This window comes from Rhinopithecus roxellana, chromosome 11 (assembly GCF_007565055.1).
Source record: "Rhinopithecus roxellana isolate Shanxi Qingling chromosome 11, ASM756505v1, whole genome shotgun sequence".
In the NCBI taxonomy this organism is placed as follows: domain Eukaryota; kingdom Metazoa; phylum Chordata; class Mammalia; order Primates; family Cercopithecidae; genus Rhinopithecus; species Rhinopithecus roxellana.
Genome location: NC_044559.1, coordinates 42705928 through 42722881, shown reverse-complemented (window position 1 = coordinate 42722881; position 16954 = coordinate 42705928). Strand labels below are relative to the sequence as shown.

General features: G+C 47.0%; 1 protein-coding gene across 10 annotated transcripts in view; it reads left to right on the top strand.

The window, feature by feature from the left end:
- The first annotated feature begins 1536 nt into the window (after positions 1-1536).
- The window catches only part of FGFR2 (fibroblast growth factor receptor 2), a 121459-nt gene continuing 106041 nt past the window's right edge, over positions 1537-16954 (top strand). For all 10 annotated transcript variants that reach the window (XM_030941191.1, XM_010380504.2, XM_030941195.1 and 7 more), the window contains exons 1-2: positions 1537-1959; positions 5943-6219. In XM_030941191.1, the coding sequence (XP_030797051.1) occupies positions 6054-6219 (166 nt within the window). In that variant the 5' untranslated portion in view covers positions 1537-1959; positions 5943-6053. The remainder of the gene's footprint in view (positions 1960-5942; positions 6220-16954) is intronic.

The window sequence follows — 16954 nt, the reverse complement described above, 5'->3', positions numbered from 1 at the left end:
TTAGAGGACTTGACCAAAAACATACCCTCCCACCAAGCATATAGAGGGATAATTTTGCTTAAGAACCAGTTTTTATTTTGTTGCTATCAAATTTCCAAAATATAATGTTATAGCCTTTTGCCTGAGACAGTTAAATGGATATCTTACTTGTGTGGCTTTTAAGTAACTTGTATAAACGTTTTCTGTGCTATACTGTGAATAAAAATCACTTTCTAATCATGTGGCACCCTGAAAAATATTTTTGTAAATGTTATGAAGTGTGCAATGTTAGTGACACAGGTGCAAATACGTTTCTAAGTGCAGGAAAAGTCTGTTTTCCAAGTCAGGTTTATTCTCAATGCTTCATCTATCTTTAGGCCTCAAAAGGATTCTAAAGCATTTCTGGGTTTAGTGACCTTTTCTAAAGAAAAATAATTAAGGTTTTAATCTATATGGTCTTGAACTTAAGCACGACTGCTCAGGAGCTGGATAAGGAGGGAGAAAAAGCATATTTAAAATAAATTATTCTGAAGACATGGCTTAGTGAAAAGGTGAATGGAAATAGGAACTTTAACCAGTTACAGCTTGGCGTGCAGTTGAAGAATCAGATTTTGCATTTATGATTTTGAATCTAAGATTCAGAGGGAGGAATTACTTTGTTCAAGGTCCAGCTATTTATGGTAGAGTCTTTAGACTCCTTTGAATTTCGTTTTATTAATCCAAACATATATTACTAAATACTTTTTTTTTGGATGCAATTTTTGACTTTTTCTGAGAGAGCCACATTCAAGGTCAGGCTCTCCCAGTAGCCAGCTGTGTGATCCTAGGCAAATTACTTAACCTCTCTGATCCTTAGTTTCCTTATCAGAAACTGGGAATAGTACTCCGCAGGGTGGTTGGGGAGACGAAATAGAATCACCTATGTAGTGTGACCCTCACATAGTAGGGCCTCCATTAATATTCAGTTTTTTCCTCTCATTTCTATTGTTTAGAAGGACAGAAAAATGCAATGTCCTGCGAACATTTCCAAGTTGCTTTCTCTCCTCCAAAAGCTTCAGTTGCCTGACAACCCTCCCCGCAGTACCAAGAAGGCGCATTTTAAAGTCTCTTTACGGGGAGGGCAGGGTTAGAGCCTTCGGTCACTTGTTTTCTAACTTGACATAAAACAACGTAACGCAGCCGCTCAGCGAGCCGTTGGCGAGCCTCGCTCGCCCGGGGAGGAGGGAGAAGGTGGCGTGGGGCGCGGGACCAGGCCTTATTCGGAGGCTGTCGCTGCATCCCTACGGTCGGATCGCGGCCGGGCCCTAGCCTCCCCGGCCGGTGTCTCCGGCTGCTCGGAGGCGTCGGGAGCCGCGCGGGGCTCCGGGCGGCCCGGGCGCGCGGCGCTGATTGGCAGAGAAGGCGCCGCCGTCCAGGAAACGGCTCGGGTTTCAGCGGGGGCGTGACCCGCCGCGAGGAGGCGGAGGCGGCGGCGGCGGCGCGGGCGGCGGCTGCAGGAGAGCGCGGTGGAGAGCCGAGCGGGCGGGCGGCGGGTGCGGAGCGGGCGAGCGAGCGCGCGCGGCCGCCACAAAGCTCGGGCGCCGCGGGGCTGCATGCGGCGTACCTGGCCCGGCGCGGCGACTGCTCTCCGGGCTGGCGGGGGCCGGCCGCGAGCCCCGGGGGCCCCGAGGCCGCAGCTTGCCTGCGCGCTCTGAGCCTTCGCAACTCGCGAGCAAAGTTTGGTGGAGGCGACGCCAAGCCTGAGTCCTTTCTTCCTCTCGTTCCCCAAATCCGAGGGCAGCCCGCGGGCGTCATGCCCGCGCTCCTCCGCAGCCTGGGGTGCGCGTGAAGCCCGGGAGCCTTGGCGCCGGCGAAGACCCAAGGACCACTCTTCTGCGTTTTGGAGTTGCTCCCCCCAACCCCGGGCTCGTCGCTTTCTCCATCCCGACCCACGCGGGGCGCAGGGATAACACAGATCGCGGAGGAGCGTTGCCATTCAAGGTAATCGCCGCGCAAGACGCCTCGGGGAGCTTCCCCAGTCGGGGACGTGGACGCCAGGGGAGCCCGGAACGCCGGGTGCACCGTCCTCTGGGCAGGGGGCGCGGAAGGACTGGCATTGTGGAGGGCGCTCCGTGTCCTCCCTCTGTGGCTGCATAGGTGATGGGGGAGGTGGGTGCGTGCTGACGGCCGGTGTTCGGGAAGTTCTGCCTCTGCCACCCCCATCCAGATGCTGACATCTGCCTCTGGCGTTGACGCCCCCCTCCCTGTCAAACCCTGGCGGGCGCATTCCCGCTGACTGGGCGCGTTTCTCCGACCCCAGAGCAGACGGGCGAAGGTTCGCCTGCCCGTGGCACAGCCCCGCAGGCCGGGTCCCAGGGGGCATCTCCGAGGTGCTCCATCCGTGGGTCCTGGGAACTTCCGTCCCATCCAGGCCCCGCGGAGGCCCGTTTTTCGGGAGGGGGCCGCTGGGGTGGGGCCGGTGACATCCCGTAGGGGTGGCGATGGTCAGGGGTGGCACTGTTGGGGAGGCGACGGCTCCAGTGCCCGGTTTTCGGTGCCGGGGCGCCCCTCGCCCACAGCCGCCGTCGGCGCTGGAGGGAGCGCAGCGCGCCTGGGGCTAGGGGGCGAACTGGACCGACTTTTTCTAGTTCGCCTGCCTGCTCTGCCGCAGCGGCTGGGAGATGTCGAAAGCGCAGGCGAGTTCTAACTTGCGCGCTCATTCTTGCTCATTCTTTCGGCGACGGGGCCGCGCTGGGGAAATCAGCCGAGGGCCCTGCGTGGCGCTGGCTCCGACCCTCGCGGACCGCGAACCTGGCGCAGGAGGCCGTCCCGGGGGCCACTAGCCTCCGTCGCTCTCCTCGCACCCCACTCCCTTGCAAATCGTTCTCCAGACCCTCCTTTTCGCCCAGTTCAATAAAACCTACCCTTAAAGGCAAACCTGCTTTCAAACTCAGGGCACCCATTATGTGTTTGGTGTGAAACGCTATCAACATTTAAAACTCCATTGTCTCCCTGGTCCCAAATCCCTGTAAATCTTCCACTGGGCTCGACTCATTTTCATCTGAAAAGCCTGTTTAGTTTGAATAGAAAAGCAATCAGGCGCCCCTCTCCCTTTCCCTGGAATGTCAATTAAAATGCAGATTTCTCTGAGCTCTTTAGCGCCCCGAGAAGGGGGAGAAAAACAGGATATTTCAGGCAAACAAATGAAAGAAGTGCTGCCCTGAAAGGGGGTGGTGGTGAGGAGCACCCCCAAGCTGCTCGCAAGTTCTGATTGGACGCAAGCATTAAACTGGGAGGGCATTGTGGTCCTGAGTCAGTGTGTGTGTTTTGAGATTTCAATTTGTTGAGGAATTTCCCCCCAGACTTGACCCCTTGACAGCTCCCGCTCCTACTGAGTGCTGGGGAGAAGTAGGGAGGCCTTAAGCGAAGAGATGGGTCTGCACTTTGGAGGAGCCGGGCACTGTTGACTTTCCTGATGTGAAATCTACCTAGGAACAAAACGCCAGGTGCTGCCGGTGGCCGAGCCAGCAGTGTGTCGACAGATCACCCCTTAGGTGGAAGCCCAAAGCGGAGGGCATTGTATTGATCTGCCTTCTTGGAGGGCCGGGGTTTTGGGAATGTCATGGTAAATTGAAGAGCCCAGCACAAGCCTGGCATGGGGACCACTCCGCAGCCAAGCCCTTCCTCCTTGTCACTTTGCCTGTCTTTGGGGGCAGGCCTGTGCCGAGGTGAAAATGGACCGCGGGGGGGGGGGGGGGGGGCGGGCGGCCGAGAAGAGCCATCCATCAGAGGGAGGGTGACAACTCCTCCCGCGTGCAGGCTGAGAAGAGAGTTCCCTTTCAAGGGGAAAAATAAACACGCTGGGGCTTTCACTGGGGCTCAGACTCCAGGAAGGATTATGGTATTGAAGGCAGGAAGCTGGGATTGTGGCCGCCAGCGGCATGCTGGGCCTGTGTTCCCAACACCGAGCCTGGGGACCTAATTATCCTGCCTAGGAGGTCGCACCATACTTTTGTCCACTTGGGTGAGGAACTGTGCAGACCTGTCGCCTTAGGTCCCCGCCTTCCAGAGTTTTGGGGAGGGGGCTGCTGTGGGGCTTGGACCTGGAAATGGCTGAAATGCAAATTTCTAGTGCAAGCTAGCAGGATGATGGAATGGCTTGAGATTCAGTGGAGAGCCCTGTCCACCTTTCTCTGCCTGGAGCCAAGGAGGCTCCTCTGGTTAGGGACAGGTAGGGGAGCAGGCTGGGAAAGGAGCCTGGAGCGAAACCTCTGCGAGGACTTAGGATTGTTCCTAAAGTCGTGTTAGAGGTAGAAAATTCCCCTGCGTTCTGGAAATGCTTAGTAAATCAATGAGAATGTTTGTGTACTTTCCTCCCACATATATGTAGAAATAGATCTGAAATTATCTTTTGAGGCTCTTGATTAAGAGGAAAGAAAGGAGGAAAAATCTTTCAAGCTATCTGAAAACACATGCACGCACACACACCATGCACACACACACACCGTGGACACACACAACTGCACACATACTTTTCTTGTTTTTGCTGCGAATCATACCGTTTCACCTGTGCTGTCTTTGAAGCTGAGGTTTTCTTTATTCCTCCTTTGGAAATGATGTGGTATATTCTTTTCCCTCATCCATTTTTATCCTCAGTCAAAGCTAAAAAGAGCAGTTTTTATGATAAGATTTGGGGAGACTCCAGCAGTGTTGAAATCCTATGTCATAACTTGAAACATCGAGTGGGTACATAAAAAATGTAGAGTTTAGAAATTTTTGTATTAAAGGCCTCCCTCCACCTCCAATCTTAGAAAATGTGGTTCATTCCTGTGGTTCACAGAATCTGAAGCCTGAGATTGATGTGCCCTTTCTTGTGATTGTTTTAATGATCCTCTAAAGTTTGTGCATTTTGACTCTACCCTTAGTCTCAGAGGGTACTGAGTGAATTTAAAGTTGCTTGGAATGTATTAAGCTTTCTTGGAAAATTCTCTTTCCCTTGGATCAAATGGGTGAATAGAATAGTAAGCTGAGTGTCCTCTTCTAACTTATACTCTGAAAATTTAGCCAATAGGTTTGCATATTGAAAGTTATTGGTCCAATCACATACCATGACTAAAATTTACATAATTTACATCATCATTATTAATACATTCCTGCATAATTCATCAGAATTTGCATCTGCTCAGTTTCCTAACCCTTCTACAGAAGTTGAAGACGTTTAGCAGCCCTGGACTGCCATTTAGTCACAGGGAAAGGGAATTCAGGCTTCGAAGTCCTTTTTGGATCAGCTGCATTGAATGCGCTGCAGTTGTGTTCACTCTTCGTAAGTGGCTGCTTGGCGGAAGACGGAAATACCCTTCTCCATTTGAAAATGAATCCTGACAAGTGTAAACTGGTGGGAATTTTCTGTAGCCTTCCTGGGATTCTTTTGATTTTGCTGGTCTCCTTTCTTCCCAAGAGCTACAGTGAGGGTGGGACAGACCGCTCAGCTCCAGCCCAGCAGAAATGCGGAGCTGTGAGCAGACGCCTCCAACAGTTTAGCTTTCTAAAGCCCAGTTGGACTAAGAGGAGGGAATGAGGTTGGTTCTGCCAACCCGAGCACTTTTAACTTGCTTTTGTAGTTGCCCTTGAAACTAAGGTCATGTTGCTTCTGCTCATTGAGGGCGGTGGAGGCGATAGTGGATAGTAGAAGAGAGCACACGTTGCCTCACTGAAGTGGCTGCACGTATCTGAGTCCTGTAGCTACTGTTTTATCTCTGTTTCTTAAAAATATGCTTTAAAAAAGATTAGCCTAACACATTTCTGTGGACCGGTCTGGTGGAATCACCTGGGACTCTGAGGTGAGGATGGAAGGATTTAGCAGATAATGAAAAAGAACTCTGTTTGCACACATTTGAGAGGCTGAAAAATGGTTTTATCCCACTTGGGCTGGAGTGATTTGGCACTGGGGAAGATTCCCTGACTCGCCAATCTCTTTCCTTTAGTGACTGCAGCAGCAGCGGCAGCGGAGGCAGCGGCGGCAGCGCCTCGGTCCCTGAGCCCACCGCAGGCTGAAGGCATTGCGCGCAGTCCATGCCCGTAGAGGAAGTGTGCAGATGGGATTAACGTCCACATGGAGATATGGAAGAGGACCGGGGATTGGTACCGTAACCATGGTCAGCTGGGGTCGTTTCATCTGCCTGGTCGTGGTCACCATGGCAACCTTGTCCCTGGCCCGGCCCTCCTTCAGTTTAGTTGAGGATACCACGTTAGAGCCAGAAGGTAAGTCATTTAATTTCACTTTTCAAGTTTGTTTTGGGATTTGTCTGGGGACAGATTGTTAAGGCCTGTTTTAGAAGCAGCTACCCTTGCATTGTAAATGAGGCTTCTAAGAGCACCTGACCGTGGTCTCTTGGTTCCCCGCAAGGCAGAGCTGATGAGGGAAGGTCCTTTGCTGCAACACTGCAGGCAGAATGGTATAGTTTGGTGGTTTCTTGCTGTGTGTGTTTCTCTGTGCTGGGTGAGGGAGGCAGCTGGAGTTCACCTTTATCCAGTGCCTGAGAGAGCTGTGGAAGGGACGAACCTTGGGAGGATGAATGTCATCTCTAGTCTCCCCCAGCAGCATTCCTACTCCTTACAATGTAAAGAATTGCTATTTTCTGACAAAAGGAACCACTAAAAGAAATTGCCAACGTCTGAAATGCTGATGTCTTATTTTAATTGTTTAAGGAGAAAAGAAGGTTCTGAAGTTTAGTGTAGAGAGAGAGGCTTGACATCTCAGAATTTTTTTTTTAGCCATTGTAATTCCTAATACTTAAGCAATGCATCATCACAAAGTGGCAGATTCTATTTTAGGTGAACTTGAAAGTGAATGTGCCAGGGGATCTCCTCCAGCTGAGAACCTCCAAGTATCACAGGGCATGCATTGGTGTCACAGCTTTGGAAATTTAATTTTCAAGGTGTAAGTCCAGTTGTGAGGACTACATGAGGCTGAATTATTCAGCTTAGCAGATTTGGAACTTCTCTCCCAGCCCTTTGGAGATAACGTGAGCCAAGCCTCTACTTGGTGCTGCATTGAAATCTGTCATCAGTAGGGAATATTGGTAGCTGAGTTATTTTTTGAGTGGTAATCCGAGAATAAAACGGCAGATCCCAGCACTCATCGCCACTTAATGAACCTGTTCGTGGAGAGCCCACCTGGTGCCTGCCTGGCTTTAGGAACCCGCAGCAGTCCGAATGGTGTCTGGGATAAGCTGAGCTGCTCTGGGAATACATCCCGTGCGTGGGGTGAATATACAGCACACTTACCCAGTGGGGTGGGCTGGGAGAGGACAGAGAGCCCAGCCTCCTTAGCCGGATCAGGACAATTTAGGAAGGAGGGTTGTGTCCATCTGAGATGAGAGTTCTGAGAGACATGGGCTCCCCAAGAAGACCCCGGGCATGTGTCATTAAAGGATGAGGACCGAAGCACTTATCACCTGAAGCAATCGTGTGAGACTGGGGAACTCTCTGTTACACAGAGGGATGGCAGCTCTATAATTAACGGGTGTGGTGACATCTCCCAATCTGGTAGGAGTTTGTGTCTGAGGCTTGTATAGCTACAGCTACCGGCCAGTTACGGAACTGCCTCTTGGTAACTTATGTTGGGACACCAGAATGAATGTAATTTTCTGTGGTGATGCATTTTTACAGGGCTTTCATGTAAGAGGGAAAAAGTTCCTGGTTTCTGAAAGTCATGCCTGTACTTCTTTAATTTACTAATAATTAAAATGGATGTTTCTGTAATTGCTGGTTTTCCCTTAAGTTCGTGGCTCAGCAAAAACTGAGGAAGCTTGAGCTGGGATTTCCTACAGTGTGGGCTTTAGGAGCAACCCAGGTTAGGGAAAAGCTGTCATTTTTCATTTGCTTTTTCAGAGCAGCATTATTGTGAGTGTATTTCAACATAAAGTGTAAAATGGTCCCGGAGGATTTGTTTTACTATATTCAATTCTTGAAGGAAGTTTAAAATTGTGTATACATGCAGGGAGGGACAGGCGAGGCAGAGGGAAGAAATAGTGGAAAGGGACGAAGTTCCCCAAAAGAGTCTTTGTGTAAGAATTTAAATCCAACAATGTGGGTATTGTTGGAAGCAGGCCTGCTCAACCGGGGATCTGTCGATGCACTTATGGATCAGGAAGGAGGTCCATGAAGTTCTGGAAGTTTTAGGTAATATTTTGTTAATGTCCTTTTGTGCATTTTATGGGTTCATAGTTTCCATGAGCTATGAGTTCATTTGCATCGAGAATTATGAGATGGAAAAGAAAAGATGTCTTAGAAGAAGGTGCAAAACCTGACAAAGAGGAGGCTTTGGAAAAGCATACAAGTCCCGGGCCTCAGTTTCCCATTCTGTCATCTGAGGGCTTGAAAAGATGATTTTTAGGGTCTCTTCATTAATAGTCATTGAATATTAATGTCCTCAGAAGGCTTCTGACTCTTCCACCAAAAGGTTGTTAGGAGATTTCCATTTGACCTGAACTTAAAGAGCGATTAGCACAGGGGCTGGCATCCAGTAAGCATCGGGTGCATGGCCTTGTCACCATTGTCGCCAGTGAGCTGGGAACATGGGTCTTCCCAGTCCCGTGGGCTGGCTGTGCCAGGTGCCACAATGTCAAAAAACATCTAGGCTTTTGGAGACAGTTGAGAAGAAAGTTGTTTTTGGATGGAGGGGCCTTGGTGTTTCCAGGAAGCTGTGTCTGCTTTCTGTAGGATCCCCACTTCCCTTCATCTGTTAGTCTAATACTGGCCACTGATTTGAGCCCTAAGAGCAGTTCTTCTGTTGCAGGAGTTCTGCTTTGGTGTCAGAGGTGATTAGGAAGGTCATTGAATTACAGATGAGAAAGGAGTTTTTAACAACGGAAAATGGGCTCAGGTTTAGGCTCTGCGCTGGCGAATTGCAGAGAGAGAGAGAGAGAGAGAGAGTGTGTGTGTGCGTGTGCGCCTGTGCCCCTGTCCATCAGTTCTCCATGGTTAGAACAACTGTAGCTTGGTTAGCAGTAAGTTCCACCTTGACCTTCAGCGCACCAAGGTCTTATCTTGTAAGACTTCTTGGTTTGCTAATTTATTTGGAAGCTCAGTTTAGATAATGTCTATTGAATAGGAGAAAAATGTGACTGAGAAGTTCCAGGAAGAAGCCTGGGCCCTAACACTAGAGGGTCCTTTTCTTTTGGCCCCTCAGGGAGAGGATATGGTTAGCCATCTTGGCTCTGTACAATGTCATGTCCTATCATATCATATGTCATATGTATCATATATCATATATATCATTTGTCTTTTGGACCCTTTCTGAAGTAGTAGCAGTGGAGTTGGGTCCACTCAGTTGACTTAAGAAAATAATCTGTAGAAGATTTTGGTTTTTAATATTTCAGATTAAATGTGAGTTTTCCAATTGGTCATTCATTGTTGATTTCCTTTTGGTCATTCCTTGTTATAGGGGACCAGCAGAGGAGTGAAAACATGGTTATTGACTCGAAGAGGGGCAGTCCTCAAGGCCAAGTACTATTCTGTTGATTAACATTATAAATATTTGAAGTATAGTCAAGCTTGATTACCCCGAGAGGGGGCAACTCTTACTTTCAAGTTCTTCCTGACATTGTCACCTACTCTGGTTAATTAAGTCATTGTTGACATTAATGGCATCTTTGTTTACACCAACCCAGTAGGAGCTAAAATGAAAGGGCTTTTCAACCCTAAACCCTTAATTACTTTCCCGCCCTCCACAGAGTGTGACTCTGAAAAGTGACAACCTGAAAAAAATGTAGTTTGTGTAGCAATTTTTTGTCAATCTTCTGAGAGGTGATGCCCTCCTGGACCAGCGTGAGTTGGTCCAGAGTTCAGTAGCAGAAGCACTGAGGACAGGATCTGCACAGAGACCTCCCTAAGTCAGATTTTTCCAGTATGGTTTAAGTCCTTTGTTAGAAGTATTGTAAATGCCATAATATTAGCCATACGCATTTAATTGCAAGTTAAAAGAAAGGAAGAAAGAATATATCCGCATACCAAGAGTGAATGATTTAAAATAATCTTCTGTTTCGTATTATCTGCATCTTTGTTTTTCAATATGAGTGTTAATATTTAAGAGTTGACTGTAACTTGATAGTTAGTTTTGGAACAAGGACTTATTCTTGGTCAATTAAACCAAATGCAGGCTTATGCAGTTAAATACACAATGAAGTACCCATTCTTTATTAGTATATAAAGTGTTTCACAATTCATAGACCAAGAGCCATGTTTAATATTACTTATAGAGCAGAAATCTGGCAAGCCTAGAGAGCTGGTACTTGTATCATTTTTATACTGGCTCGCTCTGATTCAACTTTGGGGTATATGTGTGCATTTCTGTCTGTTTATTTCAACCAGTTAAAAGAGCGCTTGTACTATGCCAGTGGCCCCGCATCGAGCCATAAGTAAAGACTTTGTTCCTTTCAAGTCTTTTTGACCCAGTTGAGGGTGAGAATTCACAAAACCACAGCAATCCAATATGAGATGTTTTTAATATCAGACTTAACAAGTAATTACATGGCTATGAAACAACTGGGGTCGTGTTTAAACTGGAAGTGTTTTGTTTAATGTTCGTAGTTTCAATAAAATGTATCCACTAGTCTTCTAGTTTGCAGACTGTTGTTTAGGTGTTTGTTTAGCCAGGGTAATTGTTAAAAACTCCCTCTAATCTAGTTTACTCTTATATTTCCATTGAAGCTAATTTTAGTCATTAAAGGAAAACATGGGAAATTGATTTTTGGGTACCTGCCTGTTAAGCTGGGTAGGAAATATAGCTGGTGTGCTACTCTCCACTGTACTGGTCTGATTCTTAGCAGGGGAGCTGGGGGAGATCTCTCTGGGTAGTTCAGAAATTATTTTTTGGAAGTTTTTTGGGCTATTCCACAGATAATTCTGATCCAGTGGGTTTTATGCAATTGTGCAAAATGCTTATGGTCTCTATTTTTTTTTTTTTTCCTTGAGAGATGATTTTAGCCTTTGGTTTTTTGTTTGTTTTTGTTTTTTGAGACAGAGTCTTGATCTGCCACCCAGGCTGGAGTGCAGTGGTGCAATTGTACCCTCACTGTATCCTCAAACTTGGCTTACTGTACCCTTGAACTCCTGGGCTCAAGGGGTCCTCCATCCTCTTGAGTAGCTGGGACTACAGGCCTGGCTAATTTTTAAGAATAGTTTGTAGATACGGGGGTCTCACCATATTGCTCAGGCTGGTCCCCAACTCCTGGCATCAAGTGATCCTCCAGCCTTGGCCTCCCAAAGTGCTGTGATTACAAGTGTGAGCCGCCCGCCACGCCTGTTCTAGCCTTAAGTTTTGCATTTTTTTTCGTCTTTTTTGCTGTATCCCATATGAGATTTAGAGATGGCTCTTCTTTTTTAGCTTTCCTAGCACTGAAATGCTTGGTGTTGCTAACTATACCTCATCTTTACCACACCATCTTCCTCCCTGACTTGCTTCTTAGTGTAGTTCGGCCAAGAACTTGAGGCCAAGTTTTTTTTTTTTAATTTTTTAAATTTTATTTTAGGTTTGGGGGTACATGTGACGGTTTGTTATATAGGTAAACTTGTGTCATGGGGGTTTGTTGTACAGATTGTTTCATCACCCAGGTATTAAGCCTAGTGCCCAATAGCTGTTTTTTCTGCTCCTCTCTCTCCTCCCACCCACCCTCCACCCTCAAGTAGACCTCAGTGTCTGTTGTTCTTTTCTTTGTGTTCATGAGTTTTCCTCATTTAGCTCCCACTTATAAATGAGCATAGGCAGCATTTGGTTTTCTGTTCCTGTGTTAGTTTGCTAAGGACAGTGGCCTCCAGCTCCATCCATGTTCTTGCAAAAGACATGATCTTGTCCTTTTTTATGGCTGCATAGTATTCTATGGTGTATATATACTACATTTTATTTATCCAATCTGTTATTGATGAGCATTTAGGTAGATTCCATGTCTTTGCTATTGTGAATAGTGCTGCAATGAACATCTGTGTGCATGTGTCTTCATGGTAGAATGATTTATATTCCTTTGGGTATATACCCAGTAACGGGATTGCTGGGTCAAATGATAGTTCTGCTTTTAGCTCTTTGAGTAATCACCACATGGCTTTCCACAATTATTGGGCTAATTTACACTGCCACTAATAGTATATAAGTGTTTTCTTTTCTCCACAACTTCACCAGCATCTATTATTTTTTGACGTTTTATTAATAGCCATTCTGACTTGTGTGAGATGGTATCTCATCGTGGTTTCGATTGCATTTCTCTAGTGATGTTGAGCTTTTGGTTTTTTCATATGCTTGTGGAATGCATGTATGTCTTCTTTTGAAAAGTGTCTGTTCATGTCCTTTGCCCACTTTTTATGTGGTTGTTTTTCTTTTGTAAATTTAAGTTCCTTATAGATGCTGGACATTAGATCTTTGTTAGATGCATAGTTTACAAATATCCCATTACATAGGTTGTCTCTTTACTCTGTTGATAGTTTCTTTTGCTGTGCAGAAGCTTTTAAGTTTAAGTAGATGCCATTTGCCAATTTTTGCTTTTGTTGTGATTGCTTTTGATGTCTTTGTCATGAAATCTTTGCCCATTCCTGTGTCCAGGATGGTATATTGCCTAGGTTGTCTTCCAGGGTTTTATAGTTTTGGGTTTTACATTTAAGTCTTTCTTCCATCTTGAGGTGATTTTTTTGTATATAGTATAAGAAAGGGGTCAGCTTCAATCTTCTGCATATGGCTAGCCAGTTAACTCAGCACCATTTATTGAATAGGGAGTCTTTTCCCCATTGCTTGTTTTCATCAGTTTTGTTGAAGATCAGATGGTCGTAGGTGTGCAGCCTTATTTCTGAGCTCTCTATTCTGTTCCGTTGGTCTACATGCCTATTTTTATACCAGTACCATGCTGTTTTGGTTACTGTAGCCCAACAGTATAGTTTGAAGTCGGGTAATGTGATGCCCCCAGCTTTGTTATTTTTGTTTAGGATTGCCTTGGCTGTTCAGAGGCTAAGTTCTTTTAAAAAGAGGTCTGATTGAACAAGATGCTGGACAGGTTATTGTGGTGATCCTTCATGTCTTGAAGATGTCTCCTTCTGTAATAGACAAAAGTCACACTTTTTACAAGTTTCTCTTTCCTTGCCGTGATTTGTGTGTGGTGGCTGACTTCTGTTTATATAACTTCAAGCTCTTACCATTTAAATGTTCATACAAAAGTATGAATTGTTGACAAGCCACGGTCATCCTTGAAGAGTGTGTGTCAAATAAAATAGGCATGCTTTAGATTTTCAGTAATTTTGGTTTGGGAAACTTGTACTGTGCCAGAGCTTTCAGATGCTGAATGTGTCATTTACTCCACTTTGGAATACCGTAAGTAATTCTGCGCTATTGTGGACTTTGGCCACATCATGCCACTCTTAAAAACTTCTGATTGCTTTTTTTTTTTCGAGACGGAGTCTTGCTCTGTCACCCAGTCTGGAGTGCAGTGGCGTGATCTTGGCTCACCACAAGCTCCGTCTCCAGGATTCACGCCATTCTCCTGCCTCAAGTAACTGGGACTACAGGCGCCCGCCACCACGCCTGGCTAATTTTTTGTATTTTTAGTGGAGACGAGGTTTCACAGTGTTAGTCAGGATGGTCTCGATCTCCTGACCTCATGATACGCCGGCGTGAGCCACCACGCCTGGCCAAAAACTTCTGATTCTTTTTGACAGTACCAAGTCAGAGAGCTAAGCTGTGGTATATTCTTTCCTTTAACCACTTGTCTAAGTAAAGAATGGTAAATTCCAATTCATTTCAGAATAGAATGCACACAGAGAATTTCAGGTTATGCTGAATGTGTTTTATGAGGGGGCTAAAAATAGCTTATGAGGAAAATGCTGATAGATTCAGGAATGAGAACAAGGGACGCATTTATTTGTATGATTTATGTAGCACCTTTCTTGGAGACAACTCAATTCTGAGCTCTAACGTTAATAAACTCTATATAAATTGTCGTGATTATTTTTGAACGCTTGAGCTCCTATATTACTATATGTGACCCATTTGTATACCTGACAGTTTACTGTTAAATTTTCCATACTGACCAGTTGTAATATTTTAAAGGTATCCAGACATTGAAAAGGCCAGCTGTGTGTATCTATGGTGTGTGTATGTGCTTGGGGGGATGTACTATAAAATGAATGTCAAGATCATTGCAATGGTTGAGTTTAGTGTTTAAACTCTTTGAACACCCTTAAAGTTCAGATTGTCAGTTGATAGTGGGATTGTCCCCAAAGATGTGTGGCTGCCTTAAGGAGCCTTCTTGTCCTGCTAAGCCTCCTGGATTTCCACCAATGCATGTTGCATTTCTACCTGGCTGCAATAGATGCACAAATGAATATATATCGTGGACATTTATAAATGTTTCAAATTTAAAACCAGTCGAATTTTTAAAAGAATAAGAATCTTCTCTGCATTTAATCTAAATTCTGTATCTGCCATTCTTAAAAATAGAATTGAATAAAATCGTTTTGGATGGCGTGTGGTATGCTTTCTGGAGACAGAAACTAACAGAGGAAACTTGACCTTGGGAGGTAGGTTTGAATCTCTCCACTATCTACTGATGCTGTGATTTCAGAAACGTTAGATAACCTCTCTGAGCCTCAAAGATAGTATCTATCTTGAAGGGTGCATGTGCAGATTAAATGCAAATGAAATGTAAAGCCCCTACTGAATTTCCTGGCCCAGAGTAGGTATTCATTAAATGCTGATTTCTTCCCTGTCAAAGTAAATCTAAAACTAATATTTCCTGGACCGATAAGATGTTTACAGTGTATAGTGATAATTGTCTGATGAGAGGCGTTTGCATTAATTAAAATGTAAAACTGGCTCTAGGCCCTGGATTTGTCCAGCCCTTTTTGTTATCTTGGGCTTTTTGCAAGGCCCATGGATTTTAGCAATGGGAACATCCTGCTGCTTGCAGTCCAAATGGTTCAAGGTTGACATTTTTTTCCCCTCTGTTGAAAAAAGTCAGTTGCAGCTCTGTAATAATAACAGCAGACACCTACTTCATGAAGAACAATGTGTTTTGGCAAAAGAGTTTTCTGTCTGAGTCTTCAAAATACCAAATACACTGTCACATTGCCATTAGGCCCCGTGAAGAACATTGGAGAGGGGTTATGGAATCAGTTGGGGTGGGGTGCGGGATGGAGAGGGGTTATGGGGTTGGTTGGCGTGGGGTGCAGTGTGGAGAGGGGTTATGGGATTGGTTGGGGTGGGGTATGGGATGGAGAGGGGTTATGGGATCGGTTGGGTTGGGGTGTGGGATGGAGAGGGGGTATGGAATCGGGGTGGGGTGCAGGGTGGAGAGGGGTTATGGGATCGGTTGGGGTGGAGTATGGGATAGAGAGGGGTTACGGGATCGGTTGGGGTGGGGTGCGGGATGGAGAGGGGTTATGGGATCAGTTGGTGGGGGTGCGGGATGGAGAGGGGTTATGGGATCGGTTGGGGTGGGGTGCGGGATGGAGAGGGGTTATGGGATCAGTTGGTGGGGGTGCGGGATGGAGAGGGGTTATGGGATCGGTTGGGGTGGGGTGCGGGATGGAGAGTGGGTATGGGATCGGTTGGGGTGGGGTGCGGGATGGAGAGGGGTTATGGGATCGGTTGGGGTGGGGTGCGGGATGGAGAGGGGTTATGGGATCGGTTGGGGTGGGGTGCGGTGTGGAGAGGGGTTATGGGATCGGTTGGGGTGGGGTGCGGGATAGAGAGGGGTTATGGGATCGGTTGGGGTGGGGTGCGGTGTGGAGAGGGGGTATGGGATCGGTTGGGGTGGGGTGCGGGATGGAGAGGGGTTATGGGATCGGTTGGGGTGGGGTGCGGGATGGAGAGGGGTTATGGGATCGGTTGGGGTGGGGTGCGGTGTGGAGAGGGGGTATGGGATCGGTTGGGGTGGGGTGCGGGATGGAGAGGGGTTATGGGATCGGTTGGGGTGGGGGTGCGGGATGGAGAGGGGTTATGGGATCGGTTGGGGTGGGGTGTGGGGTGGAGAGGGGTTATGGGATCGGTTGGGGTGGGGTGTGGGATGGAGAGGGGTTATGGGATCGGTTGGGGTGGGGTGTGGGATGGAGAGGGGTTATGGGATCGGTTGGGGTGGGGTGTGGGATGGAGAGGGGTTATGGGATCGGTTGGGGTGGGGTGCGGTGTGGAGAGGGGTTATGGGATCGGTTGGGGTGGGGTGCGGTGTGGAGAGGGGTTATGGGATCGGTTGGGGTGGGGTGTGGGATGGAGAGGGGTTATGGGATCGGTTGGGGTGGGGGTGCGGTGTGGAGAGGGGTTATGGGATCGGTTGGGGTGGGGTGCGGTGTGGAGAGGGGTTATGGGATCGGTTCGGGTGGGGTGCGGTGTGGTATGTTCTGCTTTTGGCCAGGCTGGAGAGGGGAGCACCATAACATGTTATGGTCATCCTTGCCATGTTTACCTGTAGTGACCTCTCCTGAACACTCCTAGATGAGATTTTCGTCGGCATGGAAGGGAGCTTAAGGAAATTGTGATGGGACCCAAAGTACTGAAGCGGAGAGGAGCCGAACAAGCATTTGCACTTGATACCCCTATGGAGGTTACTTGGTAGGACAGACTATGAAGTGGGGGCAGTATGGATGAGGTCGTGTTTGTTTAGCCCATTCCTTGAGATGATGATGATGGTGGTGATGATGATAACTGGCTACCATTTATTGAGTGCCTGTCATGGTTGGACTCTGTGCTAGGTACTTTAACATATATTATCTCCCATCTTAATAACCCAGAACATCTTGGGTATTCCTGTTCTCATTTTATGGACAAGGTAACTGAAATTCTTGGGGATCAAGTGACTCCTCCAGGACCTCATTGTTAGTGAGTGTGGGCCCAGGTCTTTGGGTGAATGTGTTGGTGTAAGAAAAATTTCCCTTCTCCTTCCTGAGCAGGAGGGTTTTTTTTTTTGTTTTTGCTGGAGAATGTGGTGACCCCTCATTCTTTCCTAAATCTGTCATTTGA